At 48.0% G+C, this 23746-nt stretch overlaps 1 protein-coding gene across 1 annotated transcript in view; it reads right to left on the reverse strand.

Moving 5' to 3' along the window:
• The window catches only part of LOC147683193 (uncharacterized), a 502788-nt gene that overhangs the window by 59770 nt on the left and 419272 nt on the right, over window positions 1-23746 (reverse strand). Inside the window, exon 24 of the mRNA XM_086942506.1 lies at window positions 5810-5845. Within this exon, the coding sequence (XP_086798632.1) occupies window positions 5810-5845 (36 nt within the window). The remainder of the gene's footprint in view (window positions 1-5809; window positions 5846-23746) is intronic.

Below are 23746 nucleotides of genomic sequence, written 5' to 3' on the forward strand. Positions count from 1 at the left end.
AACAAAATACTCCTGAATGCACTGCTAAAATTTGATTTACTACGGTGAAAATAGTTCTGCAGGTCAATGAAATACACTTTTAGAATTCTGAAGACTATCGTATTTACTTCCTTTTGTTTAACTACAATTAACCTTTAAATATGTGCTTGCTGTATTTTTTTTTTAAGGTTAGTGCTAAGTCGAGTAAACAGCATCCCAGTGCTGCTGCTCAAGTGGGCACATGCAAAGGCATGTGGCCCCCAGGCTGCACATTGAGTATCCCTCTTGTAGATCATCACTGCACGCTGAAGACCTATCAATATCACTATTAACCTGTACCTACTCCACATTTGGGCAAGGTTGTAAAGGCACTTGTTTAAAAGATCCTAAATGGAGTACCATTTTGAGCAATAGGTATTGGATGAATAGTTTGCAGTTCCCTCCGAGATCCAGACCATGTCAGAGAGATTTCCTTGATACTGCGACACTGGGAGTTCAGGTTCCACTGCAGAGCCCGCATTGCCATTGGGCTCAAGTTACAAGCAGGATGCAGGAGACCATGAGGTCCAACAACCTCAGGGGTATTCTTACCCAAATCCAGGATAGAGGCTGAAAGATCAGTATCATAGCCTGAATATCCTGAACTTGTCGCTCAGGAGGATAGGCCCAAAACAACTCCAATGAAAAAGAGCACCTGAGAAGGAAGCAGATGTGACTTCTCCAAGTGGATAGTGAACCCCAGTGAGTGCAGAAGGTACGCAGTAGTTTTGAGGTGGAAGACGTCTGCCTGGGTCGAGTCTCACCTTTAACAGTCAATTGTTGCGGTAGGGAAAGCTGGAACTCCTGACCTCTGCAGATGAGCTGCAACCATCGCCATCACTTTCACAAGCGCCAGAAGGGCGCTGTCAAGGATGAAGGGAAGCATGGCAAACGGAAAGTGCTCTTGGTCCACCATGAAACACAGGTAACATCTGTGGACAGGCAGGATGGAGATGTGGAAATATGCACCCTGCAACTTTACCATCCAGTCTCCCGGGTCATGAGCAAACAGACCTGGAGCGAGCATGACCATTTTGAATTTCTTCTTTTTCAGGAAGAGCTTGAGAAGGTGCAGGTCTAGGATAGGACAAAGGCCTCCGTCTTTCTTGGGTGCCAGAAAGTAGCAGGAATAGCAACCACAACCTACTTCTGATGCCGGCACCCTCTCTATGGCTCCCTTGGCCAAGAAAGCTAGCGCATCCCGATGGAGCAAGGAGAGGTGGTCCTCCATCAGCCCGTCATAAGTGGGTAGCATGGGGGGGAGCAGTGGCCACAAAGGGGAGGGAGTAACCCCTTTGCACAATTTGCAAAACCCAATGATCCGATGTTACTGACTTCCAGTGGTGCAGGTGATGCTGTATTCTGCCCCCCACTGGATCCCTATGAAGGTCGGAGAGCAAACTAAAGGGTTTTGGAGGCAGGGACTGCCAGGGATGGTACACTTGCCCAATTTTTAGCTACCTGACCCACATGGTCTATGGGGCCTGCATCCTCTGCCACAAAAGGGCTGGGAAGCCTGTTGGTGATGGTGGCTTGGAAGGTATGGTTGCAGTTTGAGTCCCCTTCCATGGCCATGAAAGGGGAGGAAGGCCGACTGGGGATGATGAGGGACCATAGAAAAGCTGAAGGACCTGGTTGTAGCTCTGCTCTCCTTAAAGCTCTGAGTGCGCTTAATCTCCTATAAGACGAGAGCCATCCAAGGGCATGTCCATAGGTGAGGCTTGGACATCCCCTGAAAAGCCACTGGTTCTCAGCCCGGCCTGGCGCCGCAAGGCTACTGACGAAATTGATCTACCCGGAGAGTTGATTGTAACCAGCCCACATCGTACGATGAACTTTGCTGTGTCTCTACAATCAGCAATAGCTTGGGAGAGCACAGCTCGTGAATCCTCTGAGACCATAGACAGAACTTGCGCAACCGAATCCTAGATCATATCGGAATATTGGCCCAAAAGGCATGTGGTATTCTCCGACCACAGTGAAAGGTTAGTGGAAGAGATCATTCTCATGCAAAAGGTATACATCTTCTAGGATTCCCTATATGGTGGAGTGGTAGGGAACGTTCTGAGGTTTACCCTAGGGTTGGAGACTTGTAACAACAAGCTCCCCGGGGTGAGGTGCTGGGTAAAGAAACTGAGGTCCCCATTGGAAGAAAATTGCAATATAGACAGGAGCCCCTCAGGAGGGCTTGGACCAGGTCCCGAGTAGGATGTTGGTATGGGCTTCATTAAAGGGGAGCAAAGGTTCAGAAGGGGCGACTCCCATCTGAAGCACCTACGTCAAGACATTCATCTTGACTGCCACTAAGGGTAGGGGAAGGTCCAAGTCTGCAGCCGCCCTATGCGCCACCATGGAGAGAGAGGCTCCCTCTTCTGTACCCACGGCAGGATGAGAGACCAAGACAAGGCCAGGTGCGGTGTCTATCCCACTGGCTTCTGCCAGTTACTCATACCAGTTGTGCTCGTTCACATCTGCTGGTATCAATAAATGGTCCCCAGATCCCTCCCATTCGTCTCACTCTCTAGGCCTGTCAAAGGCAAAAGGCACTGGTTCTGATCTGGAGAGCATGGTACTGGTCAGAGCTAGGACCGGCATTGTCACCGGTCGGCTCTGTGTCTGAGTCAGGAATGACGATGGGGATGACGATGCCATGGGGCATCATCACTGACTGAAGCGGGGGCCAAGGAAGATCTTGGTATCGCCGGTGTCTTTTCTCCAGATCCAACATGGGATCCATGGGGCTCGACTGTCGCTAAGGGAAAACCTGTCAGCGAGGATCCAGTGGATACCCCTTCCAAGCCCTTGGGTCCCACAGGTGCTTCAGAGGGGCCAGGCCACCCAAATATGAGGTGCATGGCCTCATAAAATTCTTTAAGCTAGGCGGGGGTCACTCAAGCTCTAGAAAAGTCAGGGAAGAGCGGAGTGGACCATGACGCAGGCTCTGCCGAAGCCCGAGACCTGGAGTGCCAAAATTCACACTTCTCGTCAGAAGACTTCGATAGGCACGGCAAAGTCAAAGACGTCTTCGACTTCTTATGTTTGTGGGACTTAGGCAGCTTCCACAGCGACTTTGAGTGGGAAGACGATCACCAGTTGTGGTTCTGCAAATGGACTTGGGATCTTGAGCGTCGCTGGGTCATCCAACATCTGGCTGCGAGGCGCTTGAGGGATCACTCCCTCAGCACCTCTGTGTGCATGGCACAGCAGTCCTCGCAGGTATTGGAATTGTGGGCCATCTCCAAGCAGCACAAAGAAACCAGGTGTGGGTCTGTACCAGACATCCGACTGTGACTGACACCAAAGGGTTTGAAACCAGTCGGTTTCTATGGGGACATCTTGTCATACCAGGAGAGGAAATCTCTCGAAACAAGGTTCAACAAAAGTGGAGAAAAAAGCCAGTCAAAAAGCCACTGAGGGCAGCTCTTCATGGATCACTGCTAACTGACGCGGAAAGGAAAGAGCTGGCGTTAGTGTCCTGGGGTGGCACCTATATAGGTAACTTGCACGTCATTTGCAGCATGTATGATGACACTGAAACTGAGGCAAACAACACTGCCTACCTGCAAGCATGAGTACTGCTCAAAAACCTCTGGATCTAATCTGACGCCTGATTAATATTCTCAGATAAGGAATCTGCTGCTAGAAGTCTCTATCCGATTAGTGCTTTGACAGCAACTCAAAGTCTGCCAACAAGGGCAAATCTATCGCAGAAAAATCTGTACCGATATTTCCTTAATGAGCCCCTTAGAGCCAGAAAGTAGTCTAACGTTTTGGGAGACAAAGCAATGTCTGCTTCTTAAATTAGATGCAGAGGTTTCAAAGGTGAACAGGGCAGGATTACCACAGATGCAACTTTAGGGCCATATGCACAAGTTTTAGGGATTTTGATTTCATAGTTATGATTCTTCGAGACCCGCAATTAGGAAACCGCAATTTCGCATGTATGAAACCCATCGTGTTTCATTTAGCGATTCCTAATGGTGTCCCAACGGACCTACCTCATGAATAGTTATGAGGCAGGTCACAATTTTTAAACCATTAGGAATCGCGCCCATCACACGGTTGATGGCCTACTGGGGTCAGCAGATCACTATGTGTGTGATTGCTTTTTAACAAAGCAGCCCTTTTAAAGGGAAACAAGATGCTGTAAAAAGAAAAAATGAAACTTTGATCAACATTCACAAAGGGGAAGAGGTATCTTGGGGACCCCATTCTATCTGCGAATAGTTACCACCACCCTTGAGGTGTCGGTAAAAAATAAATGTTTTGTGACTGTAATTTGGTTGCAAATCATTGATACACACCACTGAGATTCTGTTTTAGGGAGAGATGCCCTAAACACGCCCCTTTCAAATACCAAATCACTACATACAAACTGCAATCTAGTAACATGTTACTGAATCGCAATTTGTGCTCTGTACATATGTAAAAGCATCTTTGCAGTTAAAAACGGCCCAATTCTGCTGATAGGGTTGTTAACGACTGCAACAATGCTTTTGTACATATGGCCCTTGGACATTTAAACAGTTTAGCTTATTTTGTTCTTTGCACTTGAAGTACAGAAACCTTCTTTCCTCCTCATGTTTGAAGATTACTGTGAAGAGAAACCTACAAGACGTAAACCAAACAGAGACCAGGTGCAGGAGAATAATTTGTTTCACAACACGAGAGAACAAGATGAAACAAACAAGATGTTTTTATACTTTATGAAGGAAAACCCAGAATGTAAACTATTCCTAGGTAGAGGTCAAGGAAGAGCAACCATCTTATCCGGTCTTGAAGGATGGAAAATTATTTTCTTAAGAGAACACTAGATCTTCATGTCCACATGAGGCACAAGGCCTTGTGAGTTTTGTGAGCACAAGAGTTCCAAGGGCACAGTTTCCCTCAGGCCGGACTGGGAACCCAAAGCAGCCCAGGAAATGTTGTCAGACCAGCCCTCCCGACCCCCGCCATGAGGGGGTTGCAAGTGTGAAGCACCAATGCTTTTGCTACTGGGGCCGATATTGCAGTGCTGCTGCAAATTCGCCCTCCAGTACCAAACCAGCCCCCACCACATCAAAACCTGGTCCCCACCCTTCGGGCCTCCCGGGGAAACGGCTGATGCCCACTATGGCCAGTCCGGTCCTGGTTACCCTGGCACAAATGGGGCAAAACGTAGCAGAAACTGCTTACCACCTGTAGCTGAGGGTTAGGACGATGTCTGGAGAAAGGCTGACCAAAATGAAGAAAAAATGCTTTTAGAAGAAAAAGAGCGGAGCTCTGAGGGTTTCCTGTTCTGTGATGAGTTGAGGCCTTGTGTCTAGCCACCTGATTGGCCAGAATTAAGGTCATAAAATGAGGTGGACAGAAAGCATGTGGTCTTTGACTATTTCAGTGTCATTTAAGCGTGTATTGAACACTACTGTATTAAGAATAACCACCAAGATTTCCCAGCTTGTTGATGTGGAATATTCAAGGGAATCTAATTTTAGAGAAGCAACAGTGTTCTTTCAGTGAACCTGCCAAGAGGCAACGTTGCAAAGCCATTGCCAGGACTGAGTCCTCTGGTCAAAGTGTGATGTCCTAACTGATTACTCTAAGTTTTATAATGAAGGAGCAAGAAGAGGGATCATGGCCAGGGGTGGTTGGAGGGACTTTTTCCATTGAAGTTAAGGGCACTGATGGTATTCCTCAGAGGATGCAATGCAAACAATTTTGTGTCTGTGTCTTTTCCATGAATTATGGAGCAGATGGCAACCCTAAGGGTGAATGAGCCTGTGACAGTAAACACAACTTAATTTAAACATACCTTGAAGTTTGGAACTCCACGCTGACCTGAGAGGCCCTGTATGCCCAGAAAGAAAAAAAAAATGAATTACATAAACACAATTAAAGGGCAATATGAGACAAATGTTACATTTGTAATCTGGGATTACAGATGAGCCCATTTGCAGGAATGCATTGGCAAGACTCTAGGACCCATCTTCACCCTCTCGGACAAACTCAGAATCTTGTTCCACCTAGGTTGCAGATCTGAGATCAGACTCCGGGACCTCTGATTTCCCTCTGTTATGGAGCCAAGTCAGCAGGAATTCCAGATAATCTTGTTGTACTGCTACATCACAGACTGTCACCATTTATTTTACTGGCATACGTCCGGGAACATTTGTAAGAAACCTCCAAAAAATCTGCTAGCCTGGTGGACCATGCTGGTGAATTCTTCACTTATGCAACATGTGTTTCCTGTTGGTCTAGAAACTGGACATATTTCAGGAATTTCTTTCTAATGGAAGCTGATATAAAGTTGTGTGGCCTATCAACTTTCACATCACTTCCAGTCAAATAACCTCCTAGGCAATTTTCAATCAGAGTTTAGAAAGGGCTAGAGCACAGAGACTGCTCTTTAACAAGTAATGAACAATCCTATCCACTTCCTTGACTCAGGAAAGAAATACGTTACTTACCTGTAACTATAGTTCTCTAGTTTTGGAAGCTTTCATATATTCACATACTTAAATCATTCCGCGTTGTCATGAAGGGAGTTCCTGGTACTTTTAAAATAATAATAGTAGTAGAAGTAGTAGTAGTAGTAGTAGTTGTTGTAGTAGTACACTGATAGGTATAGACCAGAGAAAGGCCTAGGCCTCCTAATTTATTAACCTTTCCTTATCATTATTAAAAAAGAGACCAAAGTTTTGCCTTAGCCAATCAGCATGAATCACACTCTAGAACACCCCTGAGAGAAGCTCAGTACCTCAGATTTTCGAGCACTAGTGCTAGCGTTACTATACTGCGATAGACGAAAGTGAGCTTCCCCGGGGAGGACGGTGAGTCGCATATGAATCCATGAAAGCTTCCAATACTAGAGAACTACAGTTACAGATAAGTAACTTATTTCTTCCTCCAGTATTTGAACTTTCATAGATTCACATGCTTGAATCGGAATAGCAAGCAGTTGAGTATCACATTTACCATAACAGTGAACAGCTTAACAGGAATATGCATCACCAAAACCTGCAAATAATAACTAACTATGACAACCATAATCATATTAATAACAATCAAGGAATAAACTCCTTTAAGCATTAATCAGAGTAAATGGTTTACACAACGGAAATGAGATACAGTGATAGAGGTAGGGGGTAGACAGAGTTGCTCATCTTAGTGAAATAGATGCCGTAGTACTGCCTGGTCCACCGCCGTGTCCTTTAGGACTGCTGAATCCAAGCAGTGGTGACTATTAAATGTGGGTCTATTCTTCCACGTTGCTGCACAGCATATTTCCAGAAGTGACACTCCTGCAAATAAAGCTGTAGACGTAGACACAGCCCTTGTGGAATGGGTTTGAACTCTAGAAGACAGTGGTCGGCCTGCTTTGTGGTGGCAATATTGAATCGCACTTGCGATCCATCTAGAGATACTCTTTTTGAAGAGCGGGAAACCTTTTCTTGGGGCACTGTATGCGACAAATAGTTGTGAAGTCTTGCGAATAGCTTGTGTCTTTTGCAGATAAATCTTTAGGCAACGTCTGACGTCCAATGAATGAAGAGCTCTTTCAGTAGTTGACGATGGTTTCTTTAGTACCACAGGTTCATTCAGGGGCAATCCAAAGGAACTTTGGGTGTGAACTTTGGATTTGTGCGGAGTAGAACTCCATCAGTCTTGAATTGCAAAAAGGGTTCCTCTATAACAAAATCCCAAATTTTGCTGACCCTTTTGGCTGAGCTCAGGGCAAAAAGTAAAGCCAACTTCCATGAGAGGAACTTGATCTCTGCTTTGTGAATTGGTTTGAAAGGAGATGTCATCAATTGATAAAGAACAGTGTACGAAACAGTCATTTGAAGAACTCCTTTATTGTTCTAGAAGACTACAAAGGTGGATAATAGATAAAGCTTCTACTTCAGCTTTTAACACTTTGATAACACTTTCAATTCAACTCAAAAGTAAACATAAAAATAAAGATAGCATTGACAAGAACATATTTATCTTGGCAATGCTATCTTTATTTTTATGTTTACTTTTGAGTTGAATTGAAGTGTTATCAAAGTGTTAAAAGCTGAAGTATAAGCTTTGAAGGTTTTAGATAGGATTATTTGAAGGGATAAAACTGAATGGCAGTATACTGTTTAAAAGTCCACTGTTTAGGTTAACAAAAATATCTAATAGAGCTGGCAATTACCTTCATCAACAGTGCATACTGGACGAGTCTTTTTTGACTTGTAATAGGTTGGTCTAATTTTAGCATGGTATAGACAAAACATGTCACCACTATAGCACGCTTAGTTTAAAAGAAATGCGTTACGTACCTGTAACTGCAGTTATCCAGTATTGGTGTCTTTCATAGATTCACATGCCTGAATCATTCCCCGTCGTCGAGACGGGAGTCTCCGGTACATAGAAAAGTAATGTCCTATAGACATATATAGAGAGAAGTAGGCCTAAGAGCCTCACCTTAGTAGCCTATCTATGTCCTTTTGTAAAAGGGACCGAACTCTAGAAGAGAGCCAATCAGCTAACACCTCCCTATAGAACCTTCCTGTCAGGAGCTTCAGTCTCTCAGATTTTCGTACGCTCCAAGCTAAGTAGGCGTAGCACTGATAGAGAGATAGGTGAGTCCTTCCAAGGGAGGCGGGAGGGTTGCATGTGAATCTATGAAAGACACCAATACTGGATAACTGCAGTTACAGGTAAGTAACACATTTCTTATCCAGTATTATGGGTGTATTTCATAGATTCACATGCCTGAATTAGAGTAGCAAGCAATACCTTGTGCTCATTTCTGATGGAACAGCATATACAAGTCATTAGATAATACATATCATGCAACTATGAGCCATCAATAGACATCAACAAGAAGCAGCAACAGAGAAATGTGTATACCAGAAAAGGATGGAGGGATGGAGGAAGGCTCACCTTACTGTAATAGATGGCGAAGCACTGCTTGTCCCACTGCTGCATCCTTCATCAGCTCTGTATCCAGGCAGTAGTGCCTGGTGAAGGTATGCGGCGACTTCCATGTTGCCGCCCTGCAGATGTCGATAACTGGCACTCCTGCAAATAGTGCCATAGAAGTCGACATGGCTCTTGTAGAGTGAGCTGTGATTTTAAGTGCAATGGCTGTCCGGCTCTGTCGTGACAAAAGGCAATCGCCGAAGAGATCCATCTGGAGATGCTTTGTTTGGTAAGCGGTAGACCCTTCCTAGGTCTACTGAAGGCTATGAAGAGTTGATTAGATTTTCTGAAATGTTTGGTTTTATCAATATAAAATTTTAGACATCTCTTAAGGTCCAATGAGTGCAGCGATCTCTCAGCTGCAGTGCTGGGATATGGAAAGAAGGATCTGAGAATCACAGGCTCATTTAAGTGGAAGTCCGACGGGACTTTAGGAATAAACCTAGAATTGGTCCTTAAAATCACTCTGTCATCCCTAAACTGCAGGAAGGGGTCTTGGATGGAAAGAGCCTGCAGTTCACTGACCCTCCTTGCTGATGTAAGCACCAGGAGGAGAGCCGTCTTCCACGAGATGTATTTCATGTCTGCCCTGTGAATGGGCTCAAAAGGGTGTTTCATCAGTTGGTTAAGAACCACATTTGAATGCCATGTTGGAGGGATCATCCGTGGTCGAGGAAAAGATCTATAGAGCCCTTTAAGGAATTGTTTTATTAGTCTACTAGACCAGAGAGAGGGCCCTTTAGATGTTCTTTTAAACCTTGATATCCCCGCCAAATGTACCCTTATGGAGGAGTGGGCCAGGCCCGACTGCGCCAGATGTAGCAAGTAGGGTAATATTTGTTCTGGAGCGGTGGCGAAGGGTTGTAGACCTTTGTCCGCACACCAGATGCAAAAGCGTTTCCACTTCAGGGAATAAGTCTTGTTAGTGCTTTCCGCCTTGCCTTGGCTAGGATATCTTTACAATCCTGCGGGATGTTTATATTGCTGAATTCTCGGTACTCAGGAGCCAAGCCGATAACATGAGAGATTTCAGATCCGGATGTTGAACCTGCTTGTTGCTTATCGTGAGTAGAGATGGATGCTGACATAGATGGATCGGCGGCTGCAGTGATAGGCGATGAAGGTCTGTGAACCAATGTTGCCTCGGCCAGAATGGGGCTATCAGAATTAAAGTGCAAGGCTCCGTCTTCATCTTTCTGAGGACTCTGGGAATCATTGGAAATGGCGGAAATGCGTACGCAAAGGCGTTGCGCCATGCGATGGAAAATGCATTCCCGAGAGACCTTGATTGGGGATGACAACTTGCGAAGTTTTTGCATTTGGTGTTCTCCCTGGTCGCAAATAGGTCGATTTGCGGCGTTCCCCACCTTGAGAAGATTTGAACGGTGGTCGTCATGTCCAGCTCCCATTCGTGCGACAAAGACCTCTGCCTGCTTAGTGCGTCTGCGATGACATTGTCCTTGCCTGGGACGTACTCCACCCTCAACAATACGTTGTGGAGAATGAGCCAATTCCAGATCTTTTGCGATTCGCGAGAGAGTGTTAGCGAACGCGTCCCTCCCAGGTAGTGCATCGTCGTAGTGTTGTCGGTCCTGACGAGCACTAGGGAGTTCTTGATCCTTGGCAAGAAGGACTGCAAGGCTAGGAAGACTGCCCTCAGCTCCAGCAGGTTGATATGGAGCTGCGTCTCCGGTTCTGACCATCTGCCGCTGATCCGTAATTCCTGTAGGACTACTCCCCAACCCTCCAGGGAGGCGTCCGTTGTAATGATATGAGGAGCTGCTGGAAGCAGGAACGACAATCCCTGCGAGAGGTTCTTGAGCGACCTCCACCACTGCAATGCCTTGGTAATTTGCATTGTGATCGCTATGCGGTCTTCGAACGATCCTGTGCATTGCGCCCACTGTTTGGACAAAGCCTCTTGGAGCGGACTCATCCAGAGCGACAGTGCGGTATGAGCAGGATGCACGAGGACATCATTCTCAAGAGGGATTTGAAGGTACGGACTGGTAAAGTTTTCTTCGAAGCCACTGATGCGGCCAGAGAGACGAGCTTGCGTTTTCTCTCCTGAGATGGGAATGCCTTCGCAGCTTTTGTATTCAGTGTTGCTCCGAGGAAGATAATGACTCGAGAGGGATGTAAGGTGGATTTTTCTTGATTGAGTGTAAGACCCAAGTGCTTGAAGAGATTTAGACAGGCGTTGGAGGATTTGGTTGCGCCTGACAAGGATGGTGCCTTCACCAGCCAGTCGTCCAAATATGGGAAGACTTGATGTCCATGCTGCCTGAGGAATGCAGCCACCGGGGAGAGACACTTGGTGAAGATTCAGGGCGCAGACTTGAGGCCAAAAGGGAGGACACAGAACAGATAGTGCTGGCCCGCCAATGCAAATCTTAGGAATTTCCTGTGATTTTTGTGGACTGGGACGTGAAAGTATTTGTCTTGCAGGTCCAAAGACGTCATGAAATCTCCCTCCTCTAAGAGACCCAAGATCTCCTGAATCGTGACCATGCGGAACGATTGCCTCTTTAAGAATACGTTGAGCGCCCAGAGGTCTAGAATGGGCCTCCGTTTCTTCTCCTTCTTTTGAATCAGGAAGAAGCGGGAGCAAAATCCTCTCCCCTTGTGAGCTGACAGTACTCGCTCTATTGCTCCTTTTTGTAGCATAATTGAGATTTCTTGAAGAAGCAATCGCAGGTTTTTGTGATGCATTGGGCGAGGAGGGGTTGTCGGAGGGATATTTTCGAATTCTATAGAATGGCCAAATTGAATCAATTGAAGGACCCACCGGTCCGTTGTTATTCTCCTCCAATTGTTGAGGAATTGGGTCAGTTTTCCTCCAATTTTCAAAGAAGGAGATGAGGGATGGACTGGCTGTAGGAATAGGTCATTGGCGTTCGCCAGTGGTCTTCCGTTGGTTTTTTCCCCTAAAGTTAGACTTTCCAAAAGAGAACTGTCTGCCTTGTTGTTGTTGGCGAGGTTGGTATTGTGACTTGCCTTGGTTGTAAAAATATGAGGATCTATTTTTATTTTTATTTTTTTTTAATTTTTGGAAGACCTTTATTTAGAAAAGGGTGCACACAGCTATTCAGCCAAACATCCCGGAGGCATGGCAGCAAAATTAGAGCATCAAACTGTTTTGGCACACCCAGAAGAGCTGCTCAGGATAAGAGAGGTCAATTTTTTTAATTAAAACAAGATATACACGGTAAATACGTAATACAGTTCCATATGTTAACGAAAAGAAGAGAGAGAAAAGAAAACAGGAGGGGGCCGGCAACGGGATCTAAAGTAGATACAATCACCGGGTGGGCAGGGAAGCATGTCCAACTGCAGAGACACCCACATTTTGAAGCGAACAATATAATCAAGCATACATTTCTGAAGACTCCCGACTAATGCCCCACTCAATGAATCCAATGACAGGAGAGGCTGAGCGGCCACAGTCCCAGCACCGCCCAAAAAGTCCAAACAGTAACCCGATACACTGACCCCCAACCCAGGGAGAGAGGAAAAAGGAAAGTCCAGTCAAACTAAAAAAGAGAAAAAGGCCATAGAAACAGAGAACGGAAAAACAAAAATACCCCACCCCTTACCCCCCACCCTGCACCCCTGCAGATGGCTACGGCCGACCCCCCTAGCAGCGTGCCTATCGCCCAGCGACCAAAAACCCGAAATATAGTAGAAAAGTGATTTATAAAGGAAGGAAACACAGAGAAAGAAAGAAACGAAAAATTAAGGGAGGAGTGGTCTCACAGTCCCGGTCACACTGCCCCCCTCCTGTGACGTACAGTCCTGGTCATTAAACAATAAGCAACAAAGCAAAGTAGATTCGGTAGAACCCAGGAAAGACGTCCTACCGCCCCGCCCCCAATACAAGACAATGGCGGATCCCGGGTCCCTCACAAACCCCTAGCATCCGAGTCGAACACCAGTCTCACCCTTGACCTCTATGAGTGTTCACCATGAGTTCCGCACACCGCATCCGCCTATTCACAGGATAAATCAAAAGTCCAGCCAGTCCACGAATCTGTGCGGCGAGTCCAACGGATATCCACAGTCCACCACAATCCTCAGCCGCCATGACACTCGCCATGGTACGACCAGATCCCGACCGTCCCATACTCCACCACACTGCACAGCTCACACGATCGATAGATGTTCGCTGTTTCCGTCGGGTCACAGTTTCAATAAAGTCATTGGGGGACGAGCTCGTGAACACGACCACAGGCGGACTCTTCAACGTGGGCGGGCGATACACCATGGCGGCGGATTCAGCCGCACACTGCGGTACAGACATTACTATCCATGCTTCGACACTAGATGGGCCTCGAGTCGTAGATTCCGGGATCAAAGTCGGGGAAACGGCTCGCTTAGGGGGACCAGACAGATCAGAGTCATTATGCGATCGGGCAGTTTCGGTGGCATCCGCGATCGACTTATGTGAAACAGCAACCATGTAGGAGCACAGACCCTGAATGGCGGCCATCACGGTTCGCAATGATGGCTCTTCTTCACCCGCACCGCCGCGAACTGATCGACTCCAGACATCAGTGCGCCCTTCGGGTCACCCGATTCTCCCAGGGACCGAAGTGCGATGAGGGCAGGCGGGGGCAGGAGGCACACAGTCCAGCAGCGATAGGGCCTCCCGGACGGGGGCCCCACCCCGGCGGGAAGGGAACGCCGAGAAGGGGACCCCCGGCCACTCAGCCACTCACAGGATCATTACACCTCCTCAATGCGGATAGAACCGCAGGCTCGCCACCAGTCCAAGGGCAGGTTGCTCTCCACTTCTATCGACCGGACCGTGTCTGGGTCCCCCGGCCGCCGTTGTTGCACTGCTACCCGGCAGGGTCAGTACTCGAGGTCCCGGCTCTCGGTCAGCGTTAGGCCAAGAACTTCCACTCGATGTAACTCCGGCAATCCGGGTCGTAAGTTTCCCAGGACCACACCGCCAGTATCAGCAACAGGTCACCCACACGGGGGCGAGGAGAAAAAGCAGGATTTGCAGCAGGATATTCAAGCAGCAGGAGGAGGTCGACGGAGCCGAGAGCTTATGCGGCCATCTTCGTTCGTCGCTAGGCTCCTCCCCCCATGAGGATCTATTTTGATAATTGCTTCTGTAAGAGGATTGTCCTCTGCCTCTGTTCCCTCGAAACAACTGGTTTCTAAATTGTAGCGTGCCAAGTGCTCTCGCTGTGTCCGTGTCCTTTTTTTATTGTTTGTAGCGCTTCATCGATCTTGGCTCCAAACAGGTGTCATCCATCGTATGGCATGTCCAGGACTTTAGATTGTACCTCCTGTCGGAATGAGGTAGCCTTGAGCCATCCCTGCCTTCGTAATAGAGCTGCCCCTGCTAGCTGTCTGAATCCAGTCATTGCTACATCCAGAGCACAGTCGATCAATTCAGAGGCCGAAGTTTGACCCTCTAGAAGTAGAGATTGAACTTCCTCTTTTGTGGCGTCTGGCAGTTCAGATAAATACGGAGAAATGTCTGCCCACAACCTCCTATTATACCTTCCTAGAAGCGCAAAAGAATTTGCTGCCTTTACTATCATTGCCGATGTGGTTGAAAAACGCTTTTCGATATTGTCCAGCTTCCTGCCCTCCTTGTCTGGTGGAGCTGTTAACGGAGAGGAGGGATTCCTTATATTTTTCTGCGCTGCCTGTGTAACCACAGAGTCCGGCTTGGGATGTCCTGTAAGGCAGGCTGGTGCCGATGCTGGGGCCTTGTATTTTTTGTCCAGTCTTGGAACCACAGCCGAAACTGAGGCTGAAGTCTGCATCAACTGCAGACCCTGTTCCCATACATAGTCAATAATAGGAATTGATCTGGTTATTTTCTTAAGTGGTTCCTTAAAATCATAAAGGAAACAGTCATTTTCTTGAGACTCCATTGTCATGTGGAACCTTTTGGCTGCTCTCTCCACCAGATTGTGGAACCCTTCTATGTCCGCAGGTGGTGAATCTGAAGTAGCGGGCTCCGGGGACGCTGGAGAAGAAATGATGTAATCATCTCCGTCATCATGATTGGAATGGTCATCTTTGACCTCACCCTCTTTCTGTTGTTCTGCCTCATCGTCAGATGATGGAGGATCTTGTATCTGTTCCCTTTCCAGACGGAGCACCAATGCCGGTGGTCTGGGCCGTGGAGACGGAGCCGTCCCCGCTGCTGGAGGAGCATTTCTAGCTGCTGGAGGAGGAGCTGAGGACTCCGGGAACCGTTGTTTATAGTCCTGTATTAAAAATCTCAAATCAGACACTATAGACGCTGGTAGACATACCATTGGCATAATTTGAGTCTGAACCTGTGTCTGAACATTATGCTCTTGGGTAATTTCAGCATCATCATCATCATCATCATCATCATCATCAGTGCTTTGGCATTTGACCACTAGATTAGATGGACTGGTAGCCTGTGTGCTATCCTCCTCATCCGACTCCTCATCTTGTAGGAGACAAGCTGGAGGCAATCCTTGCACTCTACTTGGGGAAGTTTACTCTGGTGTAATCGCCTTTCTTGAGCTCTTTACCCTTAGAGAAGCGGGTTGTAACTCAGCCTCAGCTGTCATTGAAGGGCTCGTCGACGGCAGGATCCTGGACGACCTATCGTCTACAGATTGTAGTTCTTGTGTCTGTCTCATCGACGGTGGAATCGTCGTTGACTGCTTCCATTGAGGTGTCGACGATGTATTCGTCGACGGTGTGGCTAACGACAGTATGTCCATTGTCGTCATTGCCTTTGTCGTCGATGCCTTCGTCGACGATGACTTTGTCGATGATACCCTCGTCGACGATGCCACTGTCGCCTTCTTCGTCGTCGATTCTTTCGTCGACGGTACACTCGTCGACGATGATGATCTAGTCGACGGCAAAGACGTCCACGGCGCTGGCCTCATCATCGACACTGACATCGACGCTGTAGTTGTCGATGACAATTTTTTAATGATAATAATCGACGACAAAGGCTTACCCGCCGTCGATGATGGTGTAGTCGCCGTCGATGAAGAAAATGCAGATGATGCTGTTGTCGTCGATACTGTCGTCGTCGAGACGTAGACGGGAGACACAGCCTTCTTTTGCGTCGATGAGGGCGTCGAAGAGGTCGACGACGGCGCAGGCTTTTTGAAGGCGTGAACCTCCTTGTCAGACGCTGATGAGTTGGCCTCTGAAGACTTTTTTGCAGCCTTCTTTGGAGGAGCGTCTGTAGGGCTAGGGGAAGCCACCCTTGGCCTTTTTAAAGACAGCTTTGAGGAAACTGAAGAAAACTCATCTTCCTCTGAAGATTCCATATTGTCTCTGGTCTTGAGCCTGTTAAGCCAGAGTAAAAGGCGTCCTTCTCTGTCTTTTAGCGTTTTTGTAGAAAAAGTTCTACAAATTTTGCAGTCCTTTGGTGAATGGTCCGGATACAGGCAATATAAGCATGTCTTGTGCTGGTCTTCAACATGTAACCTCTTTTTCCACAAGAAGTACATGCTCTGAAGAGACCCTTCTTCTGAGGATCAGCCATAATCAGTCTTGAAGTAAAGAAATTCAAATCAGTGAAAAATTAAGCTACAATAAGGAAACCTGAGGAGACCTCAGGTGAAGACTCCCTTAGCACAACGTGCGGTAGAAAATCTGAGAGACTGAGTGTAGGAGAGTAGGGTGCAATCCTATGATCACCCCAGATTTTTGCTTTTTGCTTCACTGGTTTACGACTTTCCCTGGCTGTGGGCCTGCTAATCAGACCCACAGCCTAGCTGTTCTCTCTCTAAATTGACACGTGTACCTTAGGTGCATTTACCAATTGGTACTGGGCCACCTTATCAGACCCTGTACCCAGGGCATAGGTGTACCCAGGGCCTACCAGGGGCTGAAGCATGTATTATGCCACCCCTGGCTGGCCATCTAAATCTGACACAACTGGCTGCACGACAGCTGGGGCAAGGTGGTGTAAACACCCTTTGCTTTAGATATAGTATTCCTATATCTAACCCTAAAATGGACACATGTATTCCTATCAGTCACTCCTATGGCAGGCCTTAACAATCCTGAAGGCAGAGTGCGTGGAATTATGTGAGATGGTGCTCTGGCATGAGCTGAGCCCGTCTGCAGCTTGCGGAACCAAGTCCTAATAGCTGTTCTATGATAACGCGTACCATATACTCTTAAGTGCATTATAATCCTCGCGGTTATTTGCTATCTTTGGTATCGCTTTATCAAAACATGTCGAGTAAGGTGTCATACGAATTGGAATACTAACCCCTCGCCAATTCTGGCGACGGGGTTAGCATTCCACCCTTCTAGAGGGACACGACATGTATGTAACTGTGAACCCCGGTTAAAATTAACTCGAGCCTCAGCATCACAAAATGGATGCTGCCACCACAGACACAAGTCTGACCTCCTGCTGCTGGGAGTCCTTCCAGCGAGGAGAGCTTGGACAAAGGGTTTCCTGTCAGGGGCGGTGCTAGCACCACTCGGATGCTTGATTCCATTCTGGGAAGGACATGGCTTTTGTAGTTCGGACTGGACTGTTCCCATGGGGCATAGGGTCAGAGCTGATTTGCATATCGCCATTGTCTAACCCAGGATGGTGTGGAGTGCAAAAAAACGATGGATTTGGGCCCAGATCTTTGGACTGGGGTGAATGTGTGACATTGATCCACATTCGATCCATCACCTGTTTTGTTTGCAAATTCGCCATAAGTGCGCTGGGGATTCTCAGACGTGGGTCCCAGGCACTCCACACCACTGGAGTCAAGCTAGCCGGGCTGATGAGAGGTGTTACCTCGAAACCGGTCCGGTACTCGGATGCTTGATTCCGTTCTGGGAAGGACATGGCTTTTGTAGTTCGGACTGGACTGTTCCCATGGGGCACAGGGTCAGAGCTGATTTGCATATCGCCATTGTCTAACCCAGGGTGGTGTGTTTAGTGCAAAAAAACAATGGATTTGGGCCCAGATCTTTGGACTGGGGTGAATGTTTGACATTGATCCACATTCGATCCATCACCTGTTTTGTTTGCAAAAGCACCATCCCAGACAGGGTTTTGTGTATCCCATGTAGGCAGGGCTGAGGAGGAAGGTGACTGCAAGTGGCACCCCGGTGCTCACTATGCATCTGCCGGTTTGAACCAGTTCCAGGGGCACACCAGCCCCTGAGCTGGGGAAAGTCCGGACAAGGGAGAGGGGTGTAACCACCCCCTGCTGGTCCCACCCATGGGCAGGCCCTAGTCGTGTGCCAGCCCCTTTCTTTAGTATAAAGGTAGGATCGTGCCCCCTTCCCAAATTAGATAATTCTGAATCTTGACTACTTTCCACGAAAGAACTCTTGAACATTTCTGAAGACTCTCCCTTGTGGCTATGGAGTAGCCACCCTGCACCAGCGGGCACCATCTAAGCGCATGCGGTTTGCTGCACGTCCATCCTCCAGATCAAGACTGCCCAGCTCGACGAGACCCGGCGTCCCTGGCACCTCTGACCTCTACCTAAACATCATCGGCCCAGCTGAGATTCGTGGGTGTGACGAGACCTCGAGGGACCGCCATCTTCAAGACTGCACGACGCTTATCCAGCACGACCGCCGAGGGATCCTCGAGTGAGTGCTTTGGGGTTTGAGAAGCCCTAACCCTGAGCAGCTCCAGCACCGAAGTCCAGCCCCCCAGCATCCACGAGATCTGCGTGGGGCCCTTCTGCTCTTTGCTGCTCACCGCGTTGTCCGGCTACTTGCCTGCTGGCTTGTGGCCATCCTGACGACGAACCACGACACTTCCATCGCTGGTCTGGTTGCTCCAGACTGGCCCTTGCTCCCCTCCAACAGAGGAGCACCCCGGACCCTCCTGGTTCTCTCCAGACGCCATTTTGAGTCCACCGCGTGGGCTTGCATTTGCCAAGAGTTGTTGCCCCAATCCTGGGTCCAGCATCGCCGACAGCAGATATCTTCGTGGGACAGCTCGCACCTCCATCCTGGTCACCGACAACGCCTCCTGGTCCAAGAGACTGCAGAGCCCAGCGTCGCCCACTCACCTGGTCGAGGTGACTTCATCCGGTGCCATCCTGGTGCCCATCTGATCACTGGCTAGTGATTAAGAACTGAGTCCCCTCTGCTTTCAGGTCGTCTCCATCTTAGATCCAGGCTTGGATCACATCGAACTTCATCACTGGTCACCTGCCAGCAACTTCTTCTTTCAGGCTCCATAGACTGTAACGAGGATTCCCGACGTCTTTTGAACCCCATGCAGCCGCAGCCCCTGGGCTAGGTAACTTGAGTATTTCGGTGCTCCAACATAGGTTGGCTATCTAAGTGTCCAGATCCTTTTTCGTTTTCAGCCTACTAGTCGGATTCGTCCGATAACACTAACTTTACGAAATCTAGCATCCATAGACTTTGTCCCGCATCCCGTGTGAGAGTGCACACTCTGCACCCGATCCCCCTAGACCTCCTGCTCCTAACCTGAAGGTTCAGTAGTGTAGTCCTAGCGATCCTAAAGCCTCTGGATCCAGTTACTTACCTGCTAGTATTTCGCATTCCACATTTGTAGTATATGGTTTTTCGTGCCCCTCGGGTATTTGTGTAAATTGTGCAACTTAAAGTATTTTCTTAAGAGTTTTGTTGTGTGCTTAGTTCCCTGACTCATAAAGAGATCAGGGTAGACTTGTTATAAATAAATATCCTTTTATTTTCATAACAACTTGTGTGGTGTCCTTTCACTTGGTGTTCAAGGGGTATATGTGATGGTATAACAGCTGGCTTAACACACCCTCTAGAGTTTAGCCTAAAGGCTGCTCTTGTCCATGCTACTACGATAGCTGGTCTATAAGGTTACCTTACAACCAATCATCAATAAGGGTCGTTTGGACTGATACATAGTGATCACCCGAATAGTGAGCACTGCATATCAGGCCAACTTCTCACATTGGTAAGCAGCGGTTGGGATTTGAGCTTGCTGTTGTTTTACCACATGTATCCTAAGAATATCATTTGAAAGATGACATGAGTACCAAGGTACATATAACTTAGCTTAGAATACTCTGAGTTCTACTGAACCAGCTGTTGTAGTTTAACAGGGCCTAGCACACCCTGACTACAACTCTTAGCAAGGGATCAGTAGGCAAACAAATAGTGTAGGTAAGTGCACCACTTACACCTCACTAGCAAAGCATGTCAGACAAAGGAGGGAACTCAGAGGCCCCCCTTGTGTCAGTCGACCCTCCACAGGTCATATCAAGATATGCAGCTCTTAGCTTCCAGGAGATGAGACAAGTGTGTACCTCCAGGAAGCTAAAACAGGGTTCTAACCCTACCATCCGATTCCTGATTGGTCTCTTAGAGGCTTATGATGCCAGGAGGGCTGCTAACACAGGCCCTCCTAATCCAGATGGGAGCATGCCCCCTTAGAGGGAACCCTTGGGTACCCTGACCTCAACCTCAATGGAACAGTGAGTGGAGGAGAGGAAGAGGATCAGGAGTTGTCAGGGGATGAGGCAGACAAGGGTCAGGTAGAAGTCAGTAGACTCACCAGGACCAACTTAAGCAGGCATGAAAATGGATTTGGGGGACCCCCAGGCCCACTCTCAGGCAGGCTTAACATTGGGAATGGACGAGTTAGGTCTCTATCCAGAGGCTCTAACAGATCCATTCGAACCAATAGCTCTCAGACCACTTCTCACAGAGGGATGACATCCCCTTAGAGGAGAGAACATGAGGCCAAGATGAGGGAAGTCAATCTGAGGATTGAAAGGGAAGAACTTGCCCTGGCCAAAGAGAGACTTGCCTTTGCTAGAGAGCAGAAATTGAGTGGGGCAGACCTCACTGGTGGCAGCATTTTACCTAGAGAAAAGGACAGGAGTTTAGACACTAGACACCTGAGTAAGATAGTGCCCCCCTTTAAACAAGGGGATGACATCCACAAATGGATGACTGCTTTGGAGAGGGCCTGCACTGTCCAGTGCGTCCCCCAGAGTCAGTGGGCAGCTATCCTGTGGCTCTCCTTTGAAGGCAAAGGTAGAGATAAGCTCCTCACTACTAGAGCTGAGGATGCTAACAATTACCAAGTCCTGAAAAATACACTGATTGATGGGTTTGGCGTAACAACTGAGCAGTACAGGTTGCTGTTCAGGGACACCCAGAAAACTCAGTCTCAGGATTGGTCTGATTTTGTGGATTGTGCCACTAAGGCTTTGGAAGGCTGGTTGCTGGCCAGTAAGGTTACTGATTACACAGGGTTGTACAATCTGATCATGAGAGAACAGATTTTAAATAATTTTCAGAACAAGTTGTTGCATCAGCACCTTGTTGACTCGGATCTGACCTCTCCCCAAGAATTGGGAAAGAAGGCAGACAGATGGGTCAGAACAAGGGTCAAGCAGAACCAGACTCAGAACCAGGGTGGTCAGAAGAAAGCAGACCAAAAGGGTAGTAATAAGAGTGAACAAAATGACCAGAAGTCTACGACAGGTCCCCAACAAACCAAATAGGGTGGGGGTCAGGCTTCACAGCAGAAAAAGAAGACTCAAGAAGGCCAGTCAAAAAGGTGGTGCCAATACTGTAAAAGTAAAACTCACTGGTTTAGTGAGTGCACCAAGAAATGAGGGCAAACTCCTACCACTACAGCCCCTAAGGCACCTGCACCCCCTAGTACAGTCAGTAGTGGTAGTGCACCTCCCAAGGGATTAGTTGGGTTAACCTTGGGATCTGAGGGGTATGACAACCTAGTTGGCACACTCACTCAGGCTGTCCTTGTCTGTACAGGGGATGTGGATATATCCCCTGATGCAAGTCCCAATACTTTGGGCAAATACAGGCAGACACCTTCTATTAATGTAAAAATGGCTCAGGCCTACAGGGACACTTGTGCCAGTGTCACAATGGTGACAATTAACTTTGTGGACCCTGGACAGATCATGCTAGGTACAGACTACCTAGTGACCAATGTCAGCAATGTCACTACCCACCATAGTATGGCAAATGTTGATTTCTCCTGGGGAGGGCTAAGTGGCCAAAAGAAAGTTGTGGTTAGTTCAGACCTCCCAGTTGAATGTTTGTTGGGCAATGATTTGGAAACATCACTATGGTCAGAAATGGAGCAGAGGACTCACATGGAAATGTTAGGCTTGCCAGCACATGTGCTTGCTGTGACTAGGTCACAGGCCAGAAGATGCCCCACTGAACAGGTGCTGGATCCTGGAACAATGGACCAGACACCTTCCAAGAAGAAGAGCAGTAGGGTCAAGGCATTGCCTTCCCCCTTGCCCCAGGTTGTGGATCAAGTCTCAGAGGAGGCTGAACACAAAGAACTGAGGGAAACTGAGCCTAAAGAACTTGAACCTGATAAGGTTGAGTTTCTGGGTTCAGGGGGACCCTCCAGGGAAGACCTGGGGAAGGCACAGTTAGACTGCCCTTCTCTTGAACCCCTCAGACAGCAGGCTGCTGCTGAGGCTGCAGGGAACGCCACAGGTACCCACAAGGTATACTGGGATGATGGACTCCTGTACTCTGAAGCAAGAGACCCCAAACCTGGTGCAACCAGGAGGCTGATCATCCCCTTGTCACAGAGAGGTTTCCTTCTTACCTTGGCCCATGAGATTCCTCTTGCAGGACACTTAGGCCAGAATAGGACTTGGGACAGACTTGTCTCACACTTTCACTGGCCTCACATGAATGAAGATACCAGGGAGTTTTGTCGCTCCTGTGTCACTTGCCAAGCCAGTGGTAAGTCAGGTGGCACAACAAAGGCCCCCCTCATACCACTACCTGTGGTGGGGGTACCCTTTGAAAGAGTGGGGATTGACATTGTTGGTCCAATGGAACCCCAGACAGCATCAGGGCACAAGTTTATACTGGTAGTGGTGGACCATGCCACCAGGTATCCTGAAGCCATTCCCCTTAGGACCACTACAGCACCTGTTGTGGCAAGAGCCCTAGTTGGAGTGTTCTCCAGAGTGGGCTTCCCTAAGGAGGTTGTCTCTGACAGAGGTGCAAACTTCATGTCAGGATATCTGACTGCAATGTGGAAGGAATGTGGTGTCAACTACAAGTTCACCACACCCTATCATCCACAGTGCAATGGGCTTGTTGAGAGATTCAACAGGACCCTAAAAGGGATGATTCATGGACTACCTGAAAAGCTCAGGCGTAGATGGGATGTCCTGATACCCTGCTTTTTGTTTGCTTACAGAGAAGTCCCACAGAAGGGGGTTGGCTACAGCCCTTTTGAACTTTTGTATGGGCATCCTGTAAGAGGACCCCTTTGTTTCGTGAAGGAAGGATGGGAGAGACCTCTCAAAAAGCCTGCAACCAACATTGTGGACTATATACTTGGTCTCCGCTCCAGGATGGCTGAGTATATGGAAAAGGCTTCTAAAAACCTTGAGGCAAGCCAAGAACTCCAAAAAGCTTGGCATGACCAAAAGGCTGTCCTGACTGTGTACAAGCCTGGACAGAAGGTGTGGGTGTTGGAGCCAGTGGCCCCAGCAGCACTGAAAGACAAATGGTCTGGGCCCCACACAATCATTGAGCAAAAGGGAGAGGTCACCTACCTTGGTGGACCTTGGAACTCCCAGGAGCCCCCACAGGGTGCTCCATGTGAACAGGCTCAAAGCATATGTCGACAGGAAGGACATGAGTTTGCTCATGGCCACAGATGAGGGACAGGAGGAGGAGAGTGACCCTCTCCCAGACCTGCTCACTCAGAACCCTGATGATGGGTCAGTAGATGGTGTTGTCTTTTGTGGCAGCCTCTCTGAGCATCAGCAAAAGGATTGCAAACAAGTTCTTCAATCCTTTAGACATATGTTCTCTCTGACACCCA

The sequence above is a fragment of the Lissotriton vulgaris genome, chromosome 11 (genome assembly GCF_964263255.1).
Source record: "Lissotriton vulgaris chromosome 11, aLisVul1.2, whole genome shotgun sequence".
Taxonomy (NCBI): Eukaryota; Metazoa; Chordata; class Amphibia; order Caudata; family Salamandridae; genus Lissotriton; species Lissotriton vulgaris.